The sequence below is a fragment of the Rhopilema esculentum genome, chromosome 16 (assembly GCF_057945365.1).
Source record: "Rhopilema esculentum isolate cy_ngs chromosome 16, ASM5794536v1, whole genome shotgun sequence".
In the NCBI taxonomy this organism is placed as follows: Eukaryota; Metazoa; Cnidaria; class Scyphozoa; order Rhizostomeae; family Rhizostomatidae; genus Rhopilema; species Rhopilema esculentum.
The window spans coordinates 8,390,125-8,412,055 of record NC_142830.1 but is presented as its reverse complement, the minus strand read 5'-3'; the positions used below and the strand labels follow the sequence as shown (position 1 = coordinate 8,412,055).

General features: G+C 35.3%; 2 protein-coding genes across 7 annotated transcripts in view; one reads left to right on the top strand and one right to left on the bottom strand.

Moving 5' to 3' along the window:
- LOC135682189 (polyglutamylase complex subunit TTLL1) overlaps positions 1-14,504 on the bottom strand; it is a 22,072-nt gene extending 7,568 nt beyond the window's left edge. The window contains exons 1-11 of one of the 3 annotated variants that reach the window (XM_089112880.1): positions 14,412-14,504; positions 12,108-12,250; positions 9,873-9,938; positions 9,090-9,232; positions 8,657-8,761; positions 8,182-8,257; positions 7,054-7,188; positions 5,940-6,048; positions 5,234-5,314; positions 4,684-4,746; positions 3,769-3,809 (exon numbers count right to left, since the gene is read on the bottom strand). In XM_089112880.1, the coding sequence (XP_088969006.1) occupies positions 3,769-3,809; positions 4,684-4,746; positions 5,234-5,314; positions 5,940-6,048; positions 7,054-7,188; positions 8,182-8,257; positions 8,657-8,761; positions 9,090-9,232; positions 9,873-9,938; positions 12,108-12,220 (932 nt within the window). In that variant the 5' untranslated portion in view covers positions 12,221-12,250; positions 14,412-14,504. Of the gene's footprint in view, positions 1-3,768; positions 3,810-4,683; positions 4,747-5,233; positions 5,315-5,939; positions 6,049-7,053; positions 7,189-8,181; positions 8,258-8,656; positions 8,762-9,089; positions 9,233-9,872; positions 9,939-12,107; positions 12,383-14,411 lie in introns of those variants that run through there. The other 2 variants (XM_065196965.2, XM_065196964.2) reach the window with 2 other exon arrangements.
- Positions 1,559-21,931, top strand: LOC135682186 (gamma-aminobutyric acid receptor subunit rho-1). 4 transcript variants are annotated; one of them, XM_089112878.1, is made up of 12 exons: positions 1,559-1,979; positions 14,648-14,705; positions 16,162-16,262; positions 16,884-16,980; positions 17,369-17,460; positions 17,849-17,916; positions 18,239-18,462; positions 18,702-18,784; positions 19,184-19,321; positions 19,595-19,809; positions 20,719-20,865; positions 21,220-21,931. In XM_089112878.1, exons 4-12 carry the CDS (start codon positions 16,901-16,903, stop codon positions 21,451-21,453), a joined length of 1,281 nt encoding a protein of 426 aa, XP_088969004.1. In that variant the 5' UTR covers positions 1,559-1,979; positions 14,648-14,705; positions 16,162-16,262; positions 16,884-16,900; the 3' UTR covers positions 21,454-21,931. The 4 variants fall into 4 exon arrangements, with proteins under 4 accessions (XP_088969004.1, XP_088969003.1, XP_088969005.1 ...); XM_089112877.1 differs by lacking the exon at positions 1,559-1,979 and adding an exon at positions 13,649-13,970; XM_089112879.1 differs by lacking the exon at positions 1,559-1,979 and having other exon boundaries at positions 14,566-14,705; positions 16,162-16,226; positions 16,883-16,980.

The following is a 21,931-nucleotide window of genomic DNA, read 5'->3' as shown; positions in this document are numbered from 1 at the left end:
GAATGGGGGAGAAAATAAATGAAACACGGATTAATAAAAAACATTAACGTTGAAATATCAACAGAGGAACTATAAATTAAAATAAAAAGTTAAGCAGTTTTGTACATTTAAGATATAACTTTGTAACATCTGATCTTAACTTTTTCAGAAATTAAGTGCTTTAACAAAAATTTGAAAAACCTTCAAACTGGGGTTGTCAAAATGAGTTTAAATAGAATTTATAATTGCGTCGATACTTTTTCTTTCTTAGTAGGAATGGATTATCCAAACTCTGAAGTTTTCTTGATGGTACTTTTTTAAAAACAAATCTGCCCATACTTTATTTCTCATATCCACAAAAAAGTTCTTTCCAGCTGTTTCTTTTCCTTCAACAGCTGGTTTCTCTCTTTTTATAATGTTTCTGAGAAAGTTTTCGCTAACAAATAGACCTTGTGTGCCAAGTTTAGGCAATGGAAAAAACGAAACTCCTTCAATTTGTGCTGGCACCATGTTATTCTGGACTAGGTTTCTCGATCCATTTGCTAAGCCAAGATGTTACTCGTTGCAAAACTTAGACAATTATCGATTTGTTCGATCTAATTCCCAAATTCAATTTTATATATGTCTTCTATGGTAAAGACATAGCAACCGAGGTAAAGCTAAGGACACATTTAAGAGAACACTGGGCAAAGTTGCTTACAGAATCATATACTACATTTATTTCCACTTTTGCTTAATAATTCTCTTTAGCTCTGCAGAAAAGTGGGGGGGGGGGGGAGGGGGCTCGCTGGCCCTGAGCAAACATGCGTTTTTAGGATGCTGCCTCAAATGTCAGCTTGTTTGGCCATCCTTCCTCTTTGCGATTTTTAATGCATTGTCTGATTTTTCTTCGCTTGCAATGAATTTTGCCTTCCTCAACCATCAATAAACATACATCTGCTCCAGCGCTGGACTGGACTGTTCACTGTTATTTGTAGAGGAAGGGGGTAGGGGTTTTGACTAGTGCCCTTCTAAAGAAAAGAGGAATCTTGACTCCAATGAACTCTTTTGCTCAGAATTTTCCCAAACGCTGGTTCCTTTCAGTTCCTATCCTATCCTATCCTATCCTATCCTATCCTATCCTATCCTATCCTATCCTATCCTATCCTATCCTATCCTATCCTATCCTATCCTATCCTATCCTATCCTATCCTATCCTATCCTATCCTATCCTATCCTATCCATCCTATCCTATCCTATCCTATCCTATCCTATCCTATCCTATCCTATCCTATCCTATCCTATCCTATCCTATCCTATCCTATCCTATCCTATCCTATCCTATCCTATCCTATCCTATCCTATCCTATCCTATCCTATCCTATCCTATCCTATCCTATCCTATCCTATCCTATCCTATCCTATCCTATCCTATCCTATCCTATCCTATCCTATCCTATCCTCGATCGTTAGGGTACAGTTCTGTTACTTCTTACTGAAAGCGATGATGTACAAAGAAATCTCAATAAGCCCACTGTGGTCTATCCCCACGAACGTGCTTTTGAAAAGGGTTTGTTCTCGGCTAAAAATGTTTACCGTTAGATTTCAAAATGTCTTGCTTTCCACAGCTTTAACTTTAAGCTTCGTGCTGTTTCCTAATATTCGTCGTCATTCGGAATCCGCCGGTTCTTTAGAATTAACTGCTTAAAAGAAATGCGATTTCTGGATAAACTTCTTTTATTTTCAAACAGAAGATTCCTCTCCATTGACTGGCTGCTTGTTTGCCGCATCTTATCAGTTTACTCTTTCATTGAATTTTACATAAAAACATGCTTGAAATGAAAACTGATACTTGAAATGAAAAGTGCTTGAAAAGTGCCAGGATAAAGTGCATGTTTCACAAATATATTGTCTGAAAATGTCGCTACTATTCACCTTCGGCTTGCTGCATTGGAGCCCACAATGATTTTCTGCCATTATGATAATTTGGTTGGCTATTTTGCTAATAAGAAGCACGAACGGTAAGTTGAACTAATCATATACGAATGTCTTACAAGACTTAGATAATTAACTAAATCTGTGGGTATACGGGTATATGAGTATCATAAATTAGTATATCAAAGATGACCGACTGGGAGATAGCCGGGATGACCGGCAGGGCAAATCTGAAAACGCAAGAATTTCTTTCTCTTCTGTAGTCTATAAAATTTAGAAAAAAAATTTAATAACAGGCATAAATTTTCCTTTCTTAACAAAGTATTTAAATTTTCACGACCTTTTCTTTCACCCTATCATCTTTTTAGAAATTAATCCAAGATGACTCGAACCATTGGAAGTTTCCGCAAACGCTAACTCCCCAGTTTCACTAAGTCTCATTCAAACTCAGTCAAAAGAGTACAAAGATGCTCAGAATTTAAGAAACTTTAGTACTGAGCTTAAGAAAAATTAAGAGGCTGTAAAATTTAAAATTTTTTAAAAAAGTACTCCAAAGGTTCTTATTTTGTTGATTTTTTTCTAGAAAAGATAGCATACTTTGGGTCTTGATCCGCGTGGTCTTTTTCGGTGCCGATCTGCGTTTATATTCTTCCAAAAATGCTCAACTTCAAAACAATAAGGCAAATTTGGGTGTCAAATTAAGAAACTTTTAGTACTTAAGGCTAATCCAAGTTTCTCATGAAATAAAAAAGATATAACGTTTATAACAAATTGAATGCATTTTGAATTCATTTTGGCTTTTTGGGAATTTTTGGGTCCCAATAACTTGATTAAACAAACAAATTCAAAAATGAATTTCACTAGATTATCATGATTCGAATTGTATTGGAAGATTAATCAGAATTTTGTTTCATTAAAAGGGGTTGGGCTGCCTGAGATCACCAAAATAAAAAAACTTTCATTCCTTCTATCGAATGATACCCAATATGAATGGGATAACAAGAGAGCTTAAAGCAAATCGATTTATATTTTATTACTATACGAAAATGCTTGTTAATTTTATTTAGAGATTCGAAAAACACGACCTGCTTAAAGTGGTGGATCGCAATAGATCCGCATTGTGCCCTCCCAGGAAATAGCCAAGATATATAATTCAAAGAACTCTACTTGATGTCAAACTTGTAACTGTGCCAAGCAATGACCTAGACGAAGGGCGTTTTGCTGAGGCCTCAAGCCGCTTTGCTCACCAGCCACCAAGAAGTGGCCTCTTGAACGACAAAATACCACTATATTATCGATTCAAGAAAAGTGCTGGTCCTTGTCTGTCCTAAATATTTGAAGCCGTTTAGCTAATTTGAAAGTTGTTGGTTGGATAAATTTCGTAAGTGCAAAGTTAAAAATATTTTTCAGAATTTTTTACTTTCGATTACCTTAACCTTAAAGAATACCCTAATCATGCAAAATTAGTCAAATATGTTTTAAAATTTGGCGAATAAAAGATTTAAAGTTTGCTGATGGATTTCTTTATTATGGCTTGATTTATAAAGGTTAGACCAAATAACTTTAATTTGTTGGGGGAAAGAGTCTGTGTCTATCTGCCCATATTTCAGCCAATAACAAATTTAAGTGATTTTGCACAGTTACAGGTATTTCATAACTCTTTTTCAGGTTATGTGATCCAAGGTCAAACATTCATTAAATAAAGTCATTACTTAAAACTCTGCAGGACTTTTCTAGTGTAATTTCTTCCCTTTTACAAAACTAAGTGTTGTGTTTCTTGTAATCAATCGTAAATTAAAAAAGTTTTCATTTCATAATCTCAAAAAACTTTTCATAATAAAAGGCTTAACGTTGTACAAAAAATTCAAAACTTACCCATAGTTTTCAAAGCAATGACGATCGCTTGTCATAACATTCTAAAAAAGAAAATGAAGCTGATTTCTTGAGAAAGCAAAATTAAGAAGCGATGCCAATAGAAATAGACCAAGAAAAATCCTTTTGAAACAAAGGTACCGAAACAGTGTTGGAAAGGTCTAGGAAAAATTCAAAACTCGTCTAGGTACCTAGCTAACCCTTCTAGCTGAGCTACTTAATGTAATGTTAAGCAACGCTTCATCACAATAACGAGGATTTTTTGCCATGTGTGGGTGCCTTTTCGGTGAATTTTAAAAACCTGTAGGCAAATGAAGCTTTTCTCAGTCACTTTGTTTGCAAATGGGGCCTGGACACCTCCCTGGAGCGAAATAGCTAGCAATAGCACTGCTAAGAACAATCCAGCCACAGATTTTCGAAAAAATTGAGAGCAGTCAGCCTGAACTTAAATTTGCTTATTTTTACAAAAAATGAACCAGAAAAGGGATTCTTTTAGCTTGAAGAGCACCGGAGATATTATCAGTCGTAGAGAATAACCGATTGGGAGATTTTATATAAAAAATGTTTTGAAATTGATATCAATTATTCGACAGGCAGTAACACAGAGAGAACAGTTCTAGAAAATTTATAACATACGCCTCCTTTTTCCCCGAAATATTTTTTCCTTAAGCCAAAAAATGCTTAATGGATTATGATTAGGAAAATATTATCGATTAATTTGAAAATAGATATGCATGAATGTTACTTTGAAATTTTCACACCTGATTGAAGGACCTATGCTGGTGAATGTCTCCTGAAAACAGACCAAATCTACGTTGTCTTTTATCTGCTACAACCATCGCAACCATGACAACAGAATAGATTCATTGTCAAAAGTTGTCAAGAAAATCATGGGGCCTATTAGAGAAAGACAAATACCTGCACAGCTTTCAGTGAATTCACGATAAGCCAGTCCATTTCATCAAACAGTTTTTCGGTAACCTACGTTTCAAAGAGCAAAAGATGAAGAACAAAATTCCTGCATCAAAAATCTTGATCAAAACCTTAACATTTCATATTTTGAATGTAGAAACATAAATTGAAGTTGGTGTTAATAAAAAAGCAAGTTTATACCAAGCGCGTCAAAATAAACCGGTGTAACTAATATCACACGACTAAAATCTTCTCGAGATTCTTTGACACTAAAAGTGGGCTAAATCACTTCCCAAAACGCTTTTTTAACTTCACCCTCAAGTCCAAAATTCTGCTATCAACATTGAATCGCTATAGCCTTCCATGCTGCTTTCACCTGGTATACCAAGTTTTCAAAATGAACGAGAATGTATTTTCAAATGGGAAGCTGTTGAAGTAGAATGCATCTCATTGTTTTACATCAAAACATAAAAAAAAGCGATGCAGAATTTTTGCAATTATGCAGTGTGCTTTTTATAGCAAGAATTCACGTTGAGTAAAAGATAATTAAAAATACCTCCTTGCCCCTGGTTCCTTCAAGATAGACTCGCAAGTTATGCACCGTCCACTTACCGCCATGACTTGAGTTATACTCATCCTTCAGAAAAAGATAACAAAACTTTAGCAAACTGTTAATAAATTCTCACAATACATACTTCAAATTATAAAAATATATGTTTCTAAATAAATCAATGTCATCCTTTTTAAAAGGAGTTATCCTATAAAAAACCATGTTTTTGCGAAATCATACCTTATCAACTAATATTACAAATAAACACAGCCAATTGTACGACGTCCTAGTGTCGTATTCTGGCGAATGATTTCTCGTTGCGGAGTCGTAAGGCTTATATCATTAATAACAATGACTGAAAATTTAAAGTGAAGAGAAATTGCCAAATATTTTTAAAAAATACTATCGCTTACAGCCTGGAGAACACATTCTAAAATATTATTTGCAATAAAGAATCTTTCTGCTTCCGTCTCGCTCGAAACAATTTATACAAAAGTTCTGATATATGCATTTGCCATCATATAAAGCATTTAGTCCATAGGCAAAGGGTTGAGATCCATAATTGCCTTATTCCAAAGGTGCAAAGAGATGGCTGGTGCCTATTGTACACCGTGTTACTAAACTACGCAGGGAGCGTTTCTGAATTAAAACATTTGCTAATACCTACATACACCATGTTTCTGAATTTAAACATTTATTAATGCCTACATACACCGTGTTTCTGAATTGAAACATTTGTTAAGTGCACAAACATGTTGTCCAATTCGTTGACATCTGCATTGTACTTTACAGTGCAAAATCGACAAAATCCAAGTTTATACCTGCAAAAGAGAGAAAACATGGGAATATACTTTGCAAAATGCAAATTTTTGCTATGATATGAAGTCTGTGTTGACATTGAATACATATTGAAAAGCAAAGGGAACACAAAGTAAAGACCTTTACATAAAGATATCCTACAAATGTAAGAAAGGATGTCTATTATAGTGTCAGGACTATGCTTGGATGAATGCATTTTCCAAGAGATGTAGTAAATGCCACATCACTAAACACATTCTAAAAAGAAACTGGAAGATTACTAGGAAGACATAAAGTACTCATTGTGACCCAGTGTTTGAATAGCCTGTAAAAATATTACTTAAATAAGATGAAACCTGTGCTTTATATACTAAGGCACCATGGCATCAGTTAAGGATCCATAGGATCCCAAATCCAGATTATGGCTCATGTTTTTAGCTTTTTTATAACCTACCCTTTCAGCCGACCCCAAGGCGTATAAATTATGTATAGCTTAGTTATATAAGCATAGTAATATAAGTTTTAAGTATAAGCATAGCTTAGTAAAAAATTGAACTGTAAAAGGCTTTAACCTCAACGGATTGTATTTATGTTTTGTTCAAAAATGAAGAATTGAAAGCAAATTGATAACTTTAACCTCAAACCAGATTAAGATTCATTTAACGAAAACATTTAATTTTCAGCATGCAATGTGCCGAAATAACGACAAGAAAAGATCATGGCAATAAAATCCATTTTGCGAAACCCTTCCATAAATTACTCACTTCTTGTATTGCTCAAAATTCAATACAAAAACCTTTATTTCTTTGGCGAGAAATCCATTTAGTTAATTATCTTAAAGCAACTAATATTCTATCTTGATTACCTCGATATGACCAATTTTCTGGCGGGGAAAACCCGAATATTTAGAATTAGATGATTATTCAATCATTTATCTTAAAAATCATTCAAAAACTGGAAATTGATTATTCAAAAATGATAAAGCAACTATATCCTAATGTTTTCATGAATGAAAAATACAGGCTTACAGATAACACTTCAAAGGCCGGTATGAGGTGACCAAGACGTAGAGCCTAAGATCAAACTTCTTCCCACCAATGAGCAAAGGATTGTCAATGTATCTTGAGATGACATATGTGTCACGTGACGCTGTATGCAGAAACCTGCAACAAAAATATAATTATGTAAGATGACAAAGTATTTCTGTTAAGAAATTTCATAAGGGTGATGAACTGCCCGCGTGGATGTGCTTGCGAGGGCAACTGTCCAACAATACTTGTAAAAGGAAGTCCTGCAGAGCCTGAGGGTGGTATAAGGGTATCACTTCACATCTCACCTTTCCTTTCCCATTCTCTTCGCAATCACTCTTCCCCATTTTTCCTTCCTCTCCTCTCTGAGGCTCTGGTAACCAGGGTAAACAATTGCCTAACCATTGGGTTTCTAAATGTTTGATTACCACCAATTTATAAACAAACTATCTGATGCAATGACCTACAACTTTAATAGTGAAGAATAATAGCGTTGCTTTCAATAGGAACTTGATTGAGAGATGAGAGATGATTCTGCAAGGGCGGTCAGCAGCCAACGCCGAAAATTCGGCGAGGGCGTTTGTTCAGCAGAAAAGCTTTAACAAAAGGTAAAAATAAGAGCCACCAATTTTGAATGTTAATTAGGTCAAACAATTTTTTGCTTGACCAGACGTTAGACAGAATCTTTGAAATGCTTTTGAAAAAAGCAAACGTCTTAGAACATAGGTAAAAGCTTTTTTGTTTGAAACTTCCAAGCGTATAAAACTTAAGAAGAAGGTTCAGAAAGAACAAGATGGAAAATATACACCCAGTTGTGGATCAAAATAGGCCAATCAGAAACACGTGAACAAATGACCCGGTATATTTGTCTAATCAGTACCACGTGCCTATTGGAAGCTTACTCTGACGTTTTATACTCTGAGAAGTGTTAGACGAAAAAGTTTTAAGTATGTTGCAAAATGTTTGCTTTTTTCAAAGCCATTTTCAAATTTTGTACCACCAAAAAATTGTTCACAGAATCTTTAGAAGAGTACCAAAACCAACTAATATTTGGGGAGATACAGCTAATCTGTGGCAAGGACTGCTATAATAAAGTTACTTAAGCTATAAAACACCACAAAGACTCACGTTCCTCCTTTACCGTCTCTTGACCATTTCTTTATTTGTGAAAGACGATTAATTAGAAAAATCCCGACACCTTGAGCTACAAAAATTTAAAAAAAGAAAGTCAAACACCTTATTCACTTATGGATACAAAAAGCATGCCAATGAATAAAGCACATAGATTATTTTTAGCAGGGAGGTAATGCTGGGGGACATCTGGGGGTTTAGTCCGACTTTTTAATGCCAAAAGGCAGCTGACTCTTTTACTTCCAGTTATTTTGAAGCAGTTTTTCGAACACTAGAGCCAAATTACTGAGGGATGTTATCCAATGAAAGATCATTTGAAAAGGGTAGCCACTTCAATCAAGCAGTAAAGGGTAGCAACTTCAATCAAGCAGTAAACAAGGAACAGCCTTTTGATAATGATCCTGCTTATGAAAACTGTTTGTACAGAATTCAATGAGAGGCTTCTCTCATTGGGTAAATTCTGAAAACTTACATTTTCCTGCAGGCTTCATGATCCATGTTGATGAAGGATTCTTACGAAATTCTTCAACAAACAAATTATAATCACCAGGTAGTAGAAATGTGGTTGGTACAAAATCTATAAAAATTAAAAAAAGAAACTGTGAATTGAATTTTTTTCCTAATCTCATTAAGTCCTATCCAGAATATTTCAACATTTTAAATTCTCATTGAATTTTCCTCCCTTATTCAAGTAAAAAATAATTTTACCGCAAATAAGTTGGCATTTGCAAAGTTGGATCCTATCCTCAACTCCTTCCTTTGAAACGTAGCAGGATCCAACTCTATTTTTCATCATTTGTCAACAAAATAGAATGATACATATACAATCTGATTAAGAAATGGAAGCCTGAAATAACTATGAGAAATCCTTTAGCATCAGTCTAATAGCCAAAAAGAAGACCAACCTAAGTAGACATATTTTCCATTTTCATCCTTTTCTGCAAATGGACTGCCCTCTTTCTCAAGCTCTTTTCTGTATCTTTTTACATTTTTCAGCATAAGATCTTTTCTAGTCAGCTCATAATGATTTGGGAAGTGGTTTGTTATCCTTTGGAAAAATGAGTCAAATTTAAGTGTAAAGAATGATGAATGAAAATGCTTTGAATTTGTATGAGAGAGACCTGGCTTGAAGAACATGACCAAGTAGCTCAGTTTGTAGAGAAATGACAAACAGTGTCACTGGTTTCTGTGTTGAACGGTGTCTGTGACAAACAGTGTCGAATGAGTACTGTTACTAATTGTGTCATATTCTCACTCAGTAAACACTTCCAAATCCTGTCCAGTCTTGTGTCATTTCCCTTACTGAATTCAAGTTTTAGCTAAAGTGCTCCATTTTACTAATCTTTTATCATCTTGTCGATTAGCATGCTCTTTTTAGCATTTAAAGGAGCCCCCCCAATAATTGTCAAACTGTAGTATGTTTCCTTTATAACAGTGTATTGAATGAGAAGGAAAACAATGGGCAGCCCCCCCCCCCCCCAATATGAATTTCATTCCGATGGCACTATACATATGCTGCTGGGTAATTGGTCATTTCCCTTTTCATCAAGGTAAACCTCAAGAACTCTGAAACTTCATAGCGTTGGAAATCTTTGCATCAATATTGACATTTACAGAAAAACAAAATTCAATGAGAGGCATTACAATTTGCGCAAAGGTAGATGCATAAAGGTGCAAGTAAAACTTACTGATCATCTGTCATTCTGTATCCACTTTCAACATTGAACAGCTGCCGCACTGTTTGCACACTTGCCCTATATGGTAATAGATTAACAGTAATTAAGTGGTGATTGAAATATCTTATGAAGACTGTTTGCACTTGCTGAATACCCAAGTTCAGGTCGCAATCAAACATAATTTGCAAATTTGAGTTCTGAGCACCTGACTGGTTTGACTGTAGAAATGGATATTACAGTCCTGATATATTTTGGGATTCAGTTTTGCAATCAACCCAGACTGGCAAGTGCACACAAAGATATTTTTTCCAAAATAACCCTGCACATCTGGTAAAGGATTCTGTATTTTGAGATTTGGGTGTGACATGACTGTGTAGTAGTGCTTAGACAGGCTTTTTTGTTTCACACAGGCTATTGACCACCTTGGAAAAAAATGTATTGCCCGCAAAAGAAAGGTAGAGAGAGCACTTAGGGAAAAGTTAGCAACATTTGTCACTATTTTTGTTCTCATTATTATTCAATTCACATCTTCTAGTGGTGCCATCATGGATTCCATTGATGCATTTTAACTGAAAGTTTTTTAGAACGCGAGTGCTTTTGAAGTGGGGGCAATCAAGGAGGAGGGGAGGAGGGGGGCAATCAAGGAGGAGGGGTTCGGACCATTTTTAGCAAAAATTCCGTGCCTTAAAATTGTTGATAGAACCTTCATTCCAAGATGTTTTTACAAGACAACAGGTGAAGAATTCCACAAATTTTTATAACTTTATAAAAATTTCATATCCCTTGCATCATTTTTGAAAGTGTTGAATTCTGTTGCTACGTCCAGAAATTGTCAGAAATCCATTGTTTCGAAAACTTTCATGGCCCCCACACAGGGACAACAGAAGCGCAGGGGCAGCTGCCCCTGCCTTGACTCTACAGAGGCAGTGGGGGCAACACTTTGCCATTGTGAAATGGCACTGTGTTTATGCAAATGGAATAAATGTCAAATGTCAAGCTCTTGGATGAGATAAAAAATTAGTGCCGTTAGGAACAAAATGAAAGCAATTAAAACATTGGGTGCGTTTGTGTGCAATAAAGCTATTTCTTTCGGCAACACTCTCAAATGTAGGAAATTACAGTAGAATAAAGTGAGTGGCGTAACAGAGGCATCTGGGGTTCTAAGCAAAAACTAAGATGGGGCCCCTATTAACGGACTGTAGTATAGAATGTCAAACACTAATGCAATACGTAAAACTTATCCAAGTTAATTAGTAGAAGCCTCAATTGAAGTAATCTAAAAGCTTTTAAAAATGAGATGAACTTTGGCAAAGTCATCAGAATTTATAAGAAAGATGTTGCCATACCAATAAAAAAATCATGACTTCAACTGAATGCCATAAAGAATGCCTGCCATAGCTCACAAGTCATTGCAATTGTACAATACATTTGCACAATCATCTGGAACTGCAGAACGTACTTTAGCACAATGCAGTGTTATACAACATGACAGCCAACAGCCCACGGGGTTGTGGGAGAGGGGGTTAACTAAGCCTAATTTTGAACGGAGACGTGCCATTTTGGTTATAAAATTTGGACCCACAATTCCACATATGTCTGAAAAAAAATGTGATCGATAATTCGGCAAACATGATGCAAACTATGCCCATAATCCCGCAAAGCAAATAACATTTTTAAAGTACAACAAAATCATCAAACAAATTTTGCATGTCCTTTGCTAAAAATCGCAATATTGCACATATTTCATACTTCCATTTCTAACTGGACATTCATTTTGTTAATGCTCAATCTCCCTCCCTAATAATTTTGCAATATTTTTTGAAAATGGTACCCATAGTTCTGCACATTTTTCAAAAACTGATACCAATAGTTCCGCACTTTTCAGAAAAAGGGACCCTAAAAATGGCACGCCCCCTACCTTTCATCATGTTAAGGTACTCCTCCTCCCCTCCAGCAAATGCCAATGGCCTTTTAGATTAAAAGTTTTCTCGTTACGAAAGTATTATGTTATATCATTTTTCGTTATAATTTTAATATTAGTAATATGCCCTTTTTGAGTAGCTGCCCCGTCGCCTCAAAATGCTTCCGACGCCCCTGCCCCCACACCAAACGTCAATTACAAATGAGCGGGAACAACAAATATCGATAATAAGCGACTATGATAAGAACTGGACCGTAATGGAAAGAAATGCTATAATGAGAAGAGCTGTGAAATGACATAGAAATGTCAAATAAACAAGAAATTACCAGTAAAAATTCCAGTCTTCGTCTGGTGAGCATGGAATCCATCCCCGCTTTTCGAAATTGTTCACAAGCACAGACTTCTCAAAGTCAGTGCAGTATCGAATGCGGGATGCCATATTCTTCAACGATTCGCAATATTTCGAAATCTACGCAAAACAAAATCGAAAATTTGCACAGAAACTATGAAGAGCTAAGATACTTTCAAGCTTATCAAGTGCTGCATTTCTTGCAGCTTGTGGTTGTTGTGGCTAGGCCAAAAGCGTTCTTCCACAGCAACGGTTGTTGTTGTTGACAACGCTAAAGCTCCGAAATTTTATTTTCAATAATATTATTTGTAGCTTGTAAATACATATATATTAAAATTGTTTTGAAAATTAATTCAAGAAGCCTTATACAAAAATATGAAATGCTTAAGGACAGATAAAAAACTGTTAAAGTGCTACGATGCCACCTGCCGATGCCTACGATGCCAATTGATGTGATTTGGGAAATTTGGTTCGTTGAAAATTTACGAACAGTAAACAGCATCGATTGAGCATTGATTGGCAGACGAAGACAGAGACAAAAAGGAATAAAAGCGAAAAGAAAATTAAGAATGCTGAAAACCGGATTTTTAAAGAGCCTCTCCAGACAAAACTTGCCAAACCTTTTTCTTAGCTGATCTAATGACAAAATGTTGACCACGATATGTTTTTTTGTTACAAGCTACTTGTTTAGTTTATTATGTTATGTTACAAGTACTTGAATTTCGACAATTGAATTAAAATACAATAAAATAACACGTTTTGTGATTGGTCTGCAATCAAATATCTTTGCTGTAATACTAAACCGCAAGTTTCTTGAGGCTTTAGTATCCAGGGTGGAAAAGGCCTATACCCGAGGTAGGCAAGCACAATTTTGGAGATGACAGCATTTGTGAGTTAATCTAATGCACATATCCATGGAATTCAGTCCAATACAGTTCAGTTCAGTTTCATTTTTTTAAATTCCACAGCTTAAAACATTTAACGATAAATTTATTAAAGAACATTATGAGTTAGCTCAATGCTTATAGATCTGTAGCTTTAAGGCATATTTAATTAAGGGTGAAAGAAAATAACATCAGAACATGGCCTTTGAGCAACCTTTTTTCGCCTCCACAATTTGAAATACTATCGATCACTGTCAATGAATTCCAAATGTCAAGGGTATGACGATGTTTTCGGCCCAAAGATAAATTGAATTATCAAGTGCGCATCAATGAATCTGTCTTGTTTCTTAGAAAGTCTCTTGCAGTATTTAGAAACCCTTTTTCCTACTAGCAAGATATTAATACAACGTTGCAACACTCTGGTTAGATAGGTCCCCTGGGACTGGGATAGAAGTGGATCAATGTTTTGAACCTCTTTAAAGGTATCTGTATTCTAGGATCTTAAATACATCCTCTTTGCCAGGTTTTGTGGTACTCAGATTAAGTCAAGATCTATCTTGACATTTTGGTAAGGGGTTCCCTGTCTTAAAACAACAATCGCATCTTTAATTAAACTCATGGATTATTCCAATATATGAAATTTCTAAAAGTATTACATTCACAAAGAATCGCAAATTAGCTGCTTTTACACACTTAGAAAAAAACGATTTTTTACCACTTGGATTTTCCGACTCTCTTCTACAAAATTACACGACAAATAATTAAATCCCTTAAAGTAAACATTGGCAGGTGGTCAGAAAACACATAAACATTAAGTAAAATAGTTAACCAACTAGGTGGTGTACTGAGCGTCAGAGTTTTAACTTTTAATAACAACGAGACAGCGTTCCTTTGGAAATGAATGAAATTACTATCTATGCATTATACGAGTGCAAAACATGAAGAGGAAGATTTTGGTGCGTGAAAATTTCAATTTTTTCATGATAATTTGACAAAATGTGTATGCAAAAACTTAAATGTTTATATTCTGTTGAGTGCCAAATGTATCTTACAAAAATGGCAATGATATTTTGAATTGACAATGAAAGCATAACAAGCGGTTGTACCTGATTTGCATAACTTTCAAAGCAACGTTTTGAATTGGCAATTTGATACGATGTTAAGAGAGTGACCACTATATTTATAATAAGTCATTGAGCATTGTCTAATGGATTTTCCTGTAGCTAGTTTACTGAATATCATTCAAAGATAAATGAAGTTTTTACAGGTTGCAGGTTACCCAGCAACTTATAGACATACAGGTTAAAATACTGCAACACCATACTCGTTGAAAGCGTATCACCAATTTGTGCTAGTCCACCTGCAGAACAGAGAAACAAATTGAAGAGAAATATCACCTCGTAGAAGTCTGCATAAAGGCGCGTAGTGAGTTTAGCTAATGCTGTCGTCAAAATTTTCAAACTTCAAGGAAGATTGCTACTGGCATGTTGATTGAGGGACGCATTAAAAATAGATGAGCTTCAAAGTTTTGTGGCTTTCAAATAAGGGTAATTGTTGTGTTAGTTAGTTTCCACTAAGCTGCGTATGAAATCTACAGAAATCTGTGCTTTATCCTTGCCAATTATTCAAACAGCAGGAACAGAGAGACATAGCAAAGAAGTAGAAGAAAGTTCGATGCATCTTCATTAGAGGTAACCTCTTGTTAATAATGGTTATGATTTTGTCGCTGTCTGAAGCTTTCTTTAGTTTATTAACAAACCACCATGTTAATGAAACATAGTGATTGGGAGAATGGTCTTTGCTATGTTGACGATGTGATTGCAAACTGGCCTTCAGGAATGACCCTAGGGTGACATGAGTGATTCTAATATCCACACAAGTCACAGCTTTACACAGCTATAGGGCTTCTACCTTATGAAGTCTTGAGTGTGAATTTATTCAAATTTCTTACCAACATTTCATAGCTGGCTAAGGAAAGTTAACTCTGAAAGAATATTTTTCGAAAACAAATAAAAAAGTTAGCTGGTTATTTGAATAATGCAATTTGAATAAAGCAGACAACTGATAATTCAATGAGCGTATTTGAATTTTGTCGTAAAATGGATACTTTTTAGGGTTTTATTAAAAACTTTGCCATATTTCTGCAAGTTTCTTGCTTATTACAAAATCTACTTGCTAGATATTAAGAAAAATCAATGTGAAAATATGACATCGCTGGTAGGGCGGTGGCATAGGTGATCGCTTCACCTTTTGTCACAATCTTGTCACACTGATTTCTATAACAATTATGATAATAATCCCTGTTACCATGGTGACAATAAAGATACCATTGCCATCATTACAAGCAGCCTGATTACGATAATCTTGATACCTGTCATGAAAATGTGAGAAACATCAGCCTGTGCATAAGGAATCTACCTATCATTACAGATCAACAGTTCCACGAAAATCAAAAGATGCGTTGATTTTGTTAAAGATCTTGTCAACCTTAAGTGAAAATAATTTGCGATTGTATAAAGCCAGTATATAGAAAATGCCATTTCTCAATCACTTTTACGTGAATTGGATTTGAATATTATGAAATTGATGTAATAAAGATTATGAATATCATTATCATTCATAGACTAGATGATTAGTCTTCCTCAAGTCGCTTTCCTAATTAGCTTGATTTGTTTGCGTGAAATCAATAGAGAGCCTTCCAATGTTATTCAAAAAAATTAAATTAAAATACTTCATCTAATTGCTTTCAGCCGATTTCAGGTTTTGAGCTGTTCTGCGTAGAAATAAGATTTCAGAAAGTTCACACAATGCCAATTTTGATCTGTAATTGGCAAAATAAAACACTTGTGGCCTGCAAAAACGCGTTTTTAACATTGATTCTAGCTTAAGGCACGCGAATGCTATAAGACGTCAGGCTACTGATTCAAAGAACTTCTAAGCATCGCTGATATGAATTCATCTACACATGACACTTTTCTTATTTGAATCCAATTTTTGCCCTGAATATTTTTGACAGTCATCCAATTTCTTAATCAATACTGTCATGAACTTGATCGATCTTCGTCTTCTTCAGAAACGCTTATGTCAAAAGACTAATTAATGACATCGACTACAACTTATTCAGTTGCTTTGCTCTGTATTTTTCAGGAGGCTTTTCAATTCCAAAAAGAAACTGAAGCTGCAAGGGGAGTGACTGAGGACAGAATTTTCAGATAAACTTATCGTAGTTTTCTGAGCTTTTGAGCAGGTGAGGAAACTCAACAAAAATTATGTTAAATAATGAATGGTACTTTATTGAAGCAAGTATATTTTGTTTGTAGAGAAAGATTTTCCAACTTTACTTGTCCTATCAACAAAAGCATTGAAAGTTCTTTTGTAACGGTCCACACGAATGAATGAAATGTATAGAAATGCACTCAACCTCCGAATTCTTTGATTAAAATTCATTCCAAATCATAGAAAGCATATCAATTTTTATGTAAAAGAGGGGATATTTCAAGATAAGCCTTAGGTTTGTAAAATAAAACCAGTACAAGACTTTTAGACAGATTGAAGCATCCAGAGGTGTAGGCTAACGAATTTCGGCGTGTATTAGCATAACAGTCACCATGCTGTCATTCCCTAAAGTCATGCTTGATTGACAAGATTGAAAAGGGAAATTTCTTTTCACTTTATCAACATTTTGAATAATGTATGGCGGTAGATTTCTCTCAACAAATTATTTGTATTAAATATGCATGAAATGAGTTTCATCTTACGAGAAGGCGACGTTTAACGATTGGCATTTCCTGTTAATGTAAACATATTTGCTTGTTTGATGTTTTAGATAATAAGACGAGACTGATAAAAAATTTTCTTGATTCTCAGGGGGGGATTCAGGGACATTATGGGAAAGTACACGAATGCGGCCATTCTCAATATATTTCTTCTGTTGTTCAAATCTCACGTTGCCACTACAGAGGAAAGGTATGTGATAATATCATTGTTTGGAAATCGTCATACAAAGTAAACGAATTTCTTCAGAATATATCAATTCTGAAAGCTAATGATTATATTTAAAAAGTTAAAATGCGCCACAAAATGGAAATTTTATCGAAGATTTTGAATAATAGAATACCTTTAGTTGGAACGATGCTACGACATTGTTGCAGCCTCGATCAAAAGTTCTGAAGAAAGAAGTGTATTATAGTGAGCAGAATAATGAGTAGAGACTTGTGAAACTAAACAAAAGGGAGGCCAGATGATGATTTTGTTAAAGATCGTGTCAATTGAAATTGTCTAAACTAAGTTATTGCGTCATGACAATAATACTGTTTGAGTTCGATATGCTGAGATAACCTGTTTCTTCTTCAAGTGAACCGCGCGACGATGAGATAGAAATGCAGTACGTCAAAAGGTTGCTGGAATCAGACCAGTATGATTTTCGCATCCGGCCTAACTTTCCATGTACGTCATTGCAAATTTTACATTTTGATTTACTGTAAGATTCAATGTTTGAAGCAGTAAATCTCCTTCTTGAGAGTAAATCTATCCAATATAATACAAGCGTACTAGAAGGATCGTTGCTTGGACTGGCCTACTGGAGTGTTGCTTTCCCAAAAAAATTCTCCCCAAATTAAGTAAATAGGAACAAGCGATGAACTGCTTACTTGACACTCATGATCCTGAACAAGGCCTTAATCTTCAAATAGGCTGCTGGCTTTGAATTGTCACTATCAGCTTAGTCTACCGTATGTTCTGATGGCAGGGTCAACCAGTTTGGCAGTTATATATGACTATTTTTCAATAGACATGATAAGTTTTTACTTTTTCTAATGAAAGGTTTACATTGCAGATGATCTAACGAATATTACAGTTGGGTTTTCTGTGCTAACAATAGAGGACTTACAAATAGAAGACATGGTAAGTTACTACTTTGACACCAGAAGCAGCTTTTACAAGCAGTGTTTTTTTCGGTCAATGCAAACATTCATTTTATTTGTGGCCCTGTGGCTCTTGAGCTCTAGTTGATAATGATAGCCAAATTATGCATAATGGCAATCGTAATTCTGTTTGGTAGGACTACAACAATCACCAAGTCCGCTTTCGCATTTTGTCATCTTTTGAATTCACTGTTTTTGCTGTACAGAAAATATCATTAAAGAAAAATTGATTATTTTCATTGGCAAAGATGTTTTAGCAAAGTATTTTTTTACAGTATGACATTCTTACATTTTTCTTCTAGGCATTTACACTTGAAATATTTCTCATGCAAGAATGGGAAGACCCGAGATTACGTCATGACTATAAAAAGGACTTAGATGCTAGCCATTTCATAAAGGACATTTGGATTCCTGACACATTTTTCCAAGAGGCGACTATCACAGACAGAGGAAATTACAAGCAATATCAGGAAAAAAAGTCACTATTGAGAATTCATCCAAATGGAAGTATCTATCATAGCTCAAGGTAATAATTTCATTTCGCTAATAAAGTCTCCGAACTTGGCATCTAATTTTAATGATACAAGATAAAGCTAAATGACATCCTAAGCTTAATAACTGACACCCAATGTTATTACTAAACTACGCTTATTATCATTCACCCGATGTTATTATTTTCAATTGACCTCGGTGGCTCTAGTTTTCATTTGTACGTTTACCCTTGCAACACATTTTCCAAACATGTATGTAGCCTTTTTTTTAAAGGGAGTCTTTAAGGCTGTCCTGTGGAATGGACCTCAAGATGTTCCCTGCCGATGTTCAAACATGTAATATAACAATTGGAAGCTGTAAGTTTCTTCAAACGTCCCCTTATTACCAATTAAATATGTACGTTGCGTGTGGTACTTCATCCAGAATAACGATAATATAGTTAGCAAATAAATTTAGTACCAGAATGAAAATATAATAGTTTGATTGTTAAAAACACTTGTTTAACAATGTTAAAAACACCATGGTGTTTTTAACCAATCAAACTATTATATTTTCATTCTGGTACTAAATCTATTTGCTAGATATATTAACCTAATTACCAAGCTTCTTAGGCCTTTCACGCTTTGATACAACAAAGATTGCTTCTGAAAGATTCACTTGTAAAGACTTACGTCCGCTATAAACATGTAAAGAAGGTAATGTTACTAGCTCGTTGTGCTTGATGTAGGTTATTTTGTTTCCTTTTTCTCTTGTAGATGCCTTCGAAAACAGAGAAATAAGATACCATTGGAAAAACAGCAGTCGACACGTGTACACCTTTAAAAACAAAAGCTTGTCGCATTACGAAATCGATCCGATGAGTCGAACCGAAGTAGTGCTGAATGAAAACCACGGTAAAGTCAAATCAAAAATATTCCACTAAACTTAAAATCCACATCAGTAACCTGTTGTTGATATATTTCCAACAATGGCCATAAGCAAATACATTTTATTATAATTTGCAACATCTGTTGCTCCTTCTTAGATTTGCATTATTTTCCCAGAATTTCATTGGCCTATTGGCAAAATCTCCTCCACTTCTTAACATTGCCAACTTATCTTCGTAGCTTTGCAATGCTAAGCTACATCCATATCATCACGCCACTCTCTCTTGTTCTCTTGTTTAGGGGAATGGTCAAAGTTGCGAGCACAAATAACATTCAGAAGAAAGACGAGTGCTTTCATCTCGGCAATGTACTTCCCTTGCACCGTTATTGTAATCGCATCGTGGATAACCTTCTTTATCCACCCGGATCACTTTCCTGCCAGAACGAATTTATGCGCAGTATCAGTGTTGACAATAATAACTTTACAAGGTGGATTAAACAATACATTGCCAAAGGTAGGATAAAATTTTTTTTGACCTTCTGATGTCATCAAAGAAATAGTATTTCCTTTCATGAAAGAAAATTTCATGCAAGTCACTATACAAATAAACATGATAAAAGTGACTTGCTACATGAAAAAACAAAGCTTTCTGTTGCAGTTCAAAAATGAGATGTTCATCCTAACATGATTTAGTAGGTAGAGATGGAAATGAATCAAAAATATTTTTCAGAAAATTGGGTACCTATTCCTGGTTTAATTGATATAAACAATGGAAAGCAGAACTCCTCATGACTGATTCGTTGTTCAATTTCACGTTATCGTATGTTATATTTTGGGTTTTTAAAAGGTAGCATTTCAGCACTTGGTATAAAGCTTGCTGTTTATTTCTGGGCTGCAATGACGCGAGGATCTCTGGCAGTTGCCTGAATCATTAAACCGTAATGTTCTACACAAGTTAGCCATAGCAGCTAGATTCAATTCAATAACAAGCAGTGTGCGCAGCCAGATTAATTTATTTCCTTTATCTAAACAAACGAACTTCCACTCAAGTCTAAACAACGTTTTATCAAGATGCTCTACGGAGTAGTTTGCTTTGAAAATATTTACATTAAACTAAATGCCGCGGTTAAAAGCACCCGCTGCTTCATTTTGATTAAGAAAAACAGTTGCCTGATGATTGCATTAAGCGTGGAACTCTGAGTTGAAACTTAAAACCGTCCTGTTCTTCTATACATCAAAGCGGGTACAGATTTGCTTAAACGGCATCAAGCATTACGCGAAAGACCGGTAAAACAGTCATTTTCATTAAACTGCAATCAACATGCATTGAGACACGTGCTCTGCACAAGTGAAGCGTCTATACACAACTGATCCATTTAGGCCATTTTTCCAATCAATAATAATTGCTCAATGTCTCCTGCAGGTCAGCTATATAAAATCGATTGACATGTATGTTTGGGGATGCGTTCTGTTTGTTTCTGGTGCATTCGTGGAATACGTCCTGGTGCTTCTCCTTAAACACAAAAAGCGACGCGTTATCAAGCGCAAAGAGAGGAAAAAACTGGAAAGAGTACGTTGCATATAAATATGTTCTTGACCTTAAGACTTAAGATCCTATAATTCTTCTTTCAGTGACTATTGTTAAAACAGCTGATGATCATAATACTGCTATTTCAGCACTCTAGAGCACAAATAGTAATAATTTGCTCTGATCAATTACATTGATTATTCTTAGATAATTCCTGATTTAAACCTTTTAGTGTGCCAAGTCTATAGTATTTAAATTCACAACTTCAATGGTTAAGGGAATGTAACTTCATTAAACTATAAACAAACATCTTAATGCAAAACACCGTAACCAGCAGAAAGGGATCGTTAAGTCCATTCCAAAGTTTATGAAGATGTTTCCATTTTTAACCTACAGATAAAGCTGACAGGGGATGTTGATCTGTTCAAAGATGATGGCAAAACAGCCGGGATCATCACAAAGGGGAATAACAACGCGTGGACTCAGTTTTATCTGAAAGAAGAGTGGCCAATTGTCCTTGACGAGTATTCTAGGATGTTCTTTCCATTTGCATTCGTTGCGTTCACAGCAATATACTGGCTAACGTCAATGAAGGGTCCCAGTACCCTTTCGCATTCCAACGCAAGTTGAAGCCCAAGAGCTTTAGGGGAGTCAATTTAAGGCCAATTATTTGCAGTGACGTTTGCCTTTAGCGAAATGGGATTGAATATTAATCCATGAGCTGCGCAGGAGGTTTGGCAACTCAAAAATGACATCACAACATGACACAAGCTGATTAGAAGAGGGAATTGGTAAACAAGAAACTCTGCAATCCTTCAAACACCCCGAAACTGTCTGCATTAAATGCAAAACTAAATTGAGAAAAAAATTTGTTTGTAGTCAAGGGATTTCTAAAGTAAATAATTAATGTTAAGATGCACAATCGGATTTATGATATGTCAGATTACGTAAAATTTTGCAGGACCCATAATAATTGCAGGTAGTATGGGGAGACTTTGTAATTCATACTGACTGGATTTTAAACAAACAATTTGAGTTAAGAAGCTAGATTTTAAGCCATTAATATGCATTGGGTAACAGGAGAACCTAAACAAAAAGCACTGCAAGA

Coding starts and splice junctions, on each gene's coding strand:
- LOC135682186 (XM_089112878.1), top strand. CDS start 16,901: ATGGGAAAGTACACGAATGCGGCCATTCTCAATATATTTCTTCTGTTG. Junction 17,917..18,238: donor ACTTACAAATAGAAGACATG/GTAAGTTACTAC, acceptor TTTTTCTTCTAG/GCATTTACACTTGAAATATT. Junction 19,810..20,718: donor TAAACAATACATTGCCAAAG/GTAGGATAAAAT, acceptor TGTCTCCTGCAG/GTCAGCTATATAAAATCGAT.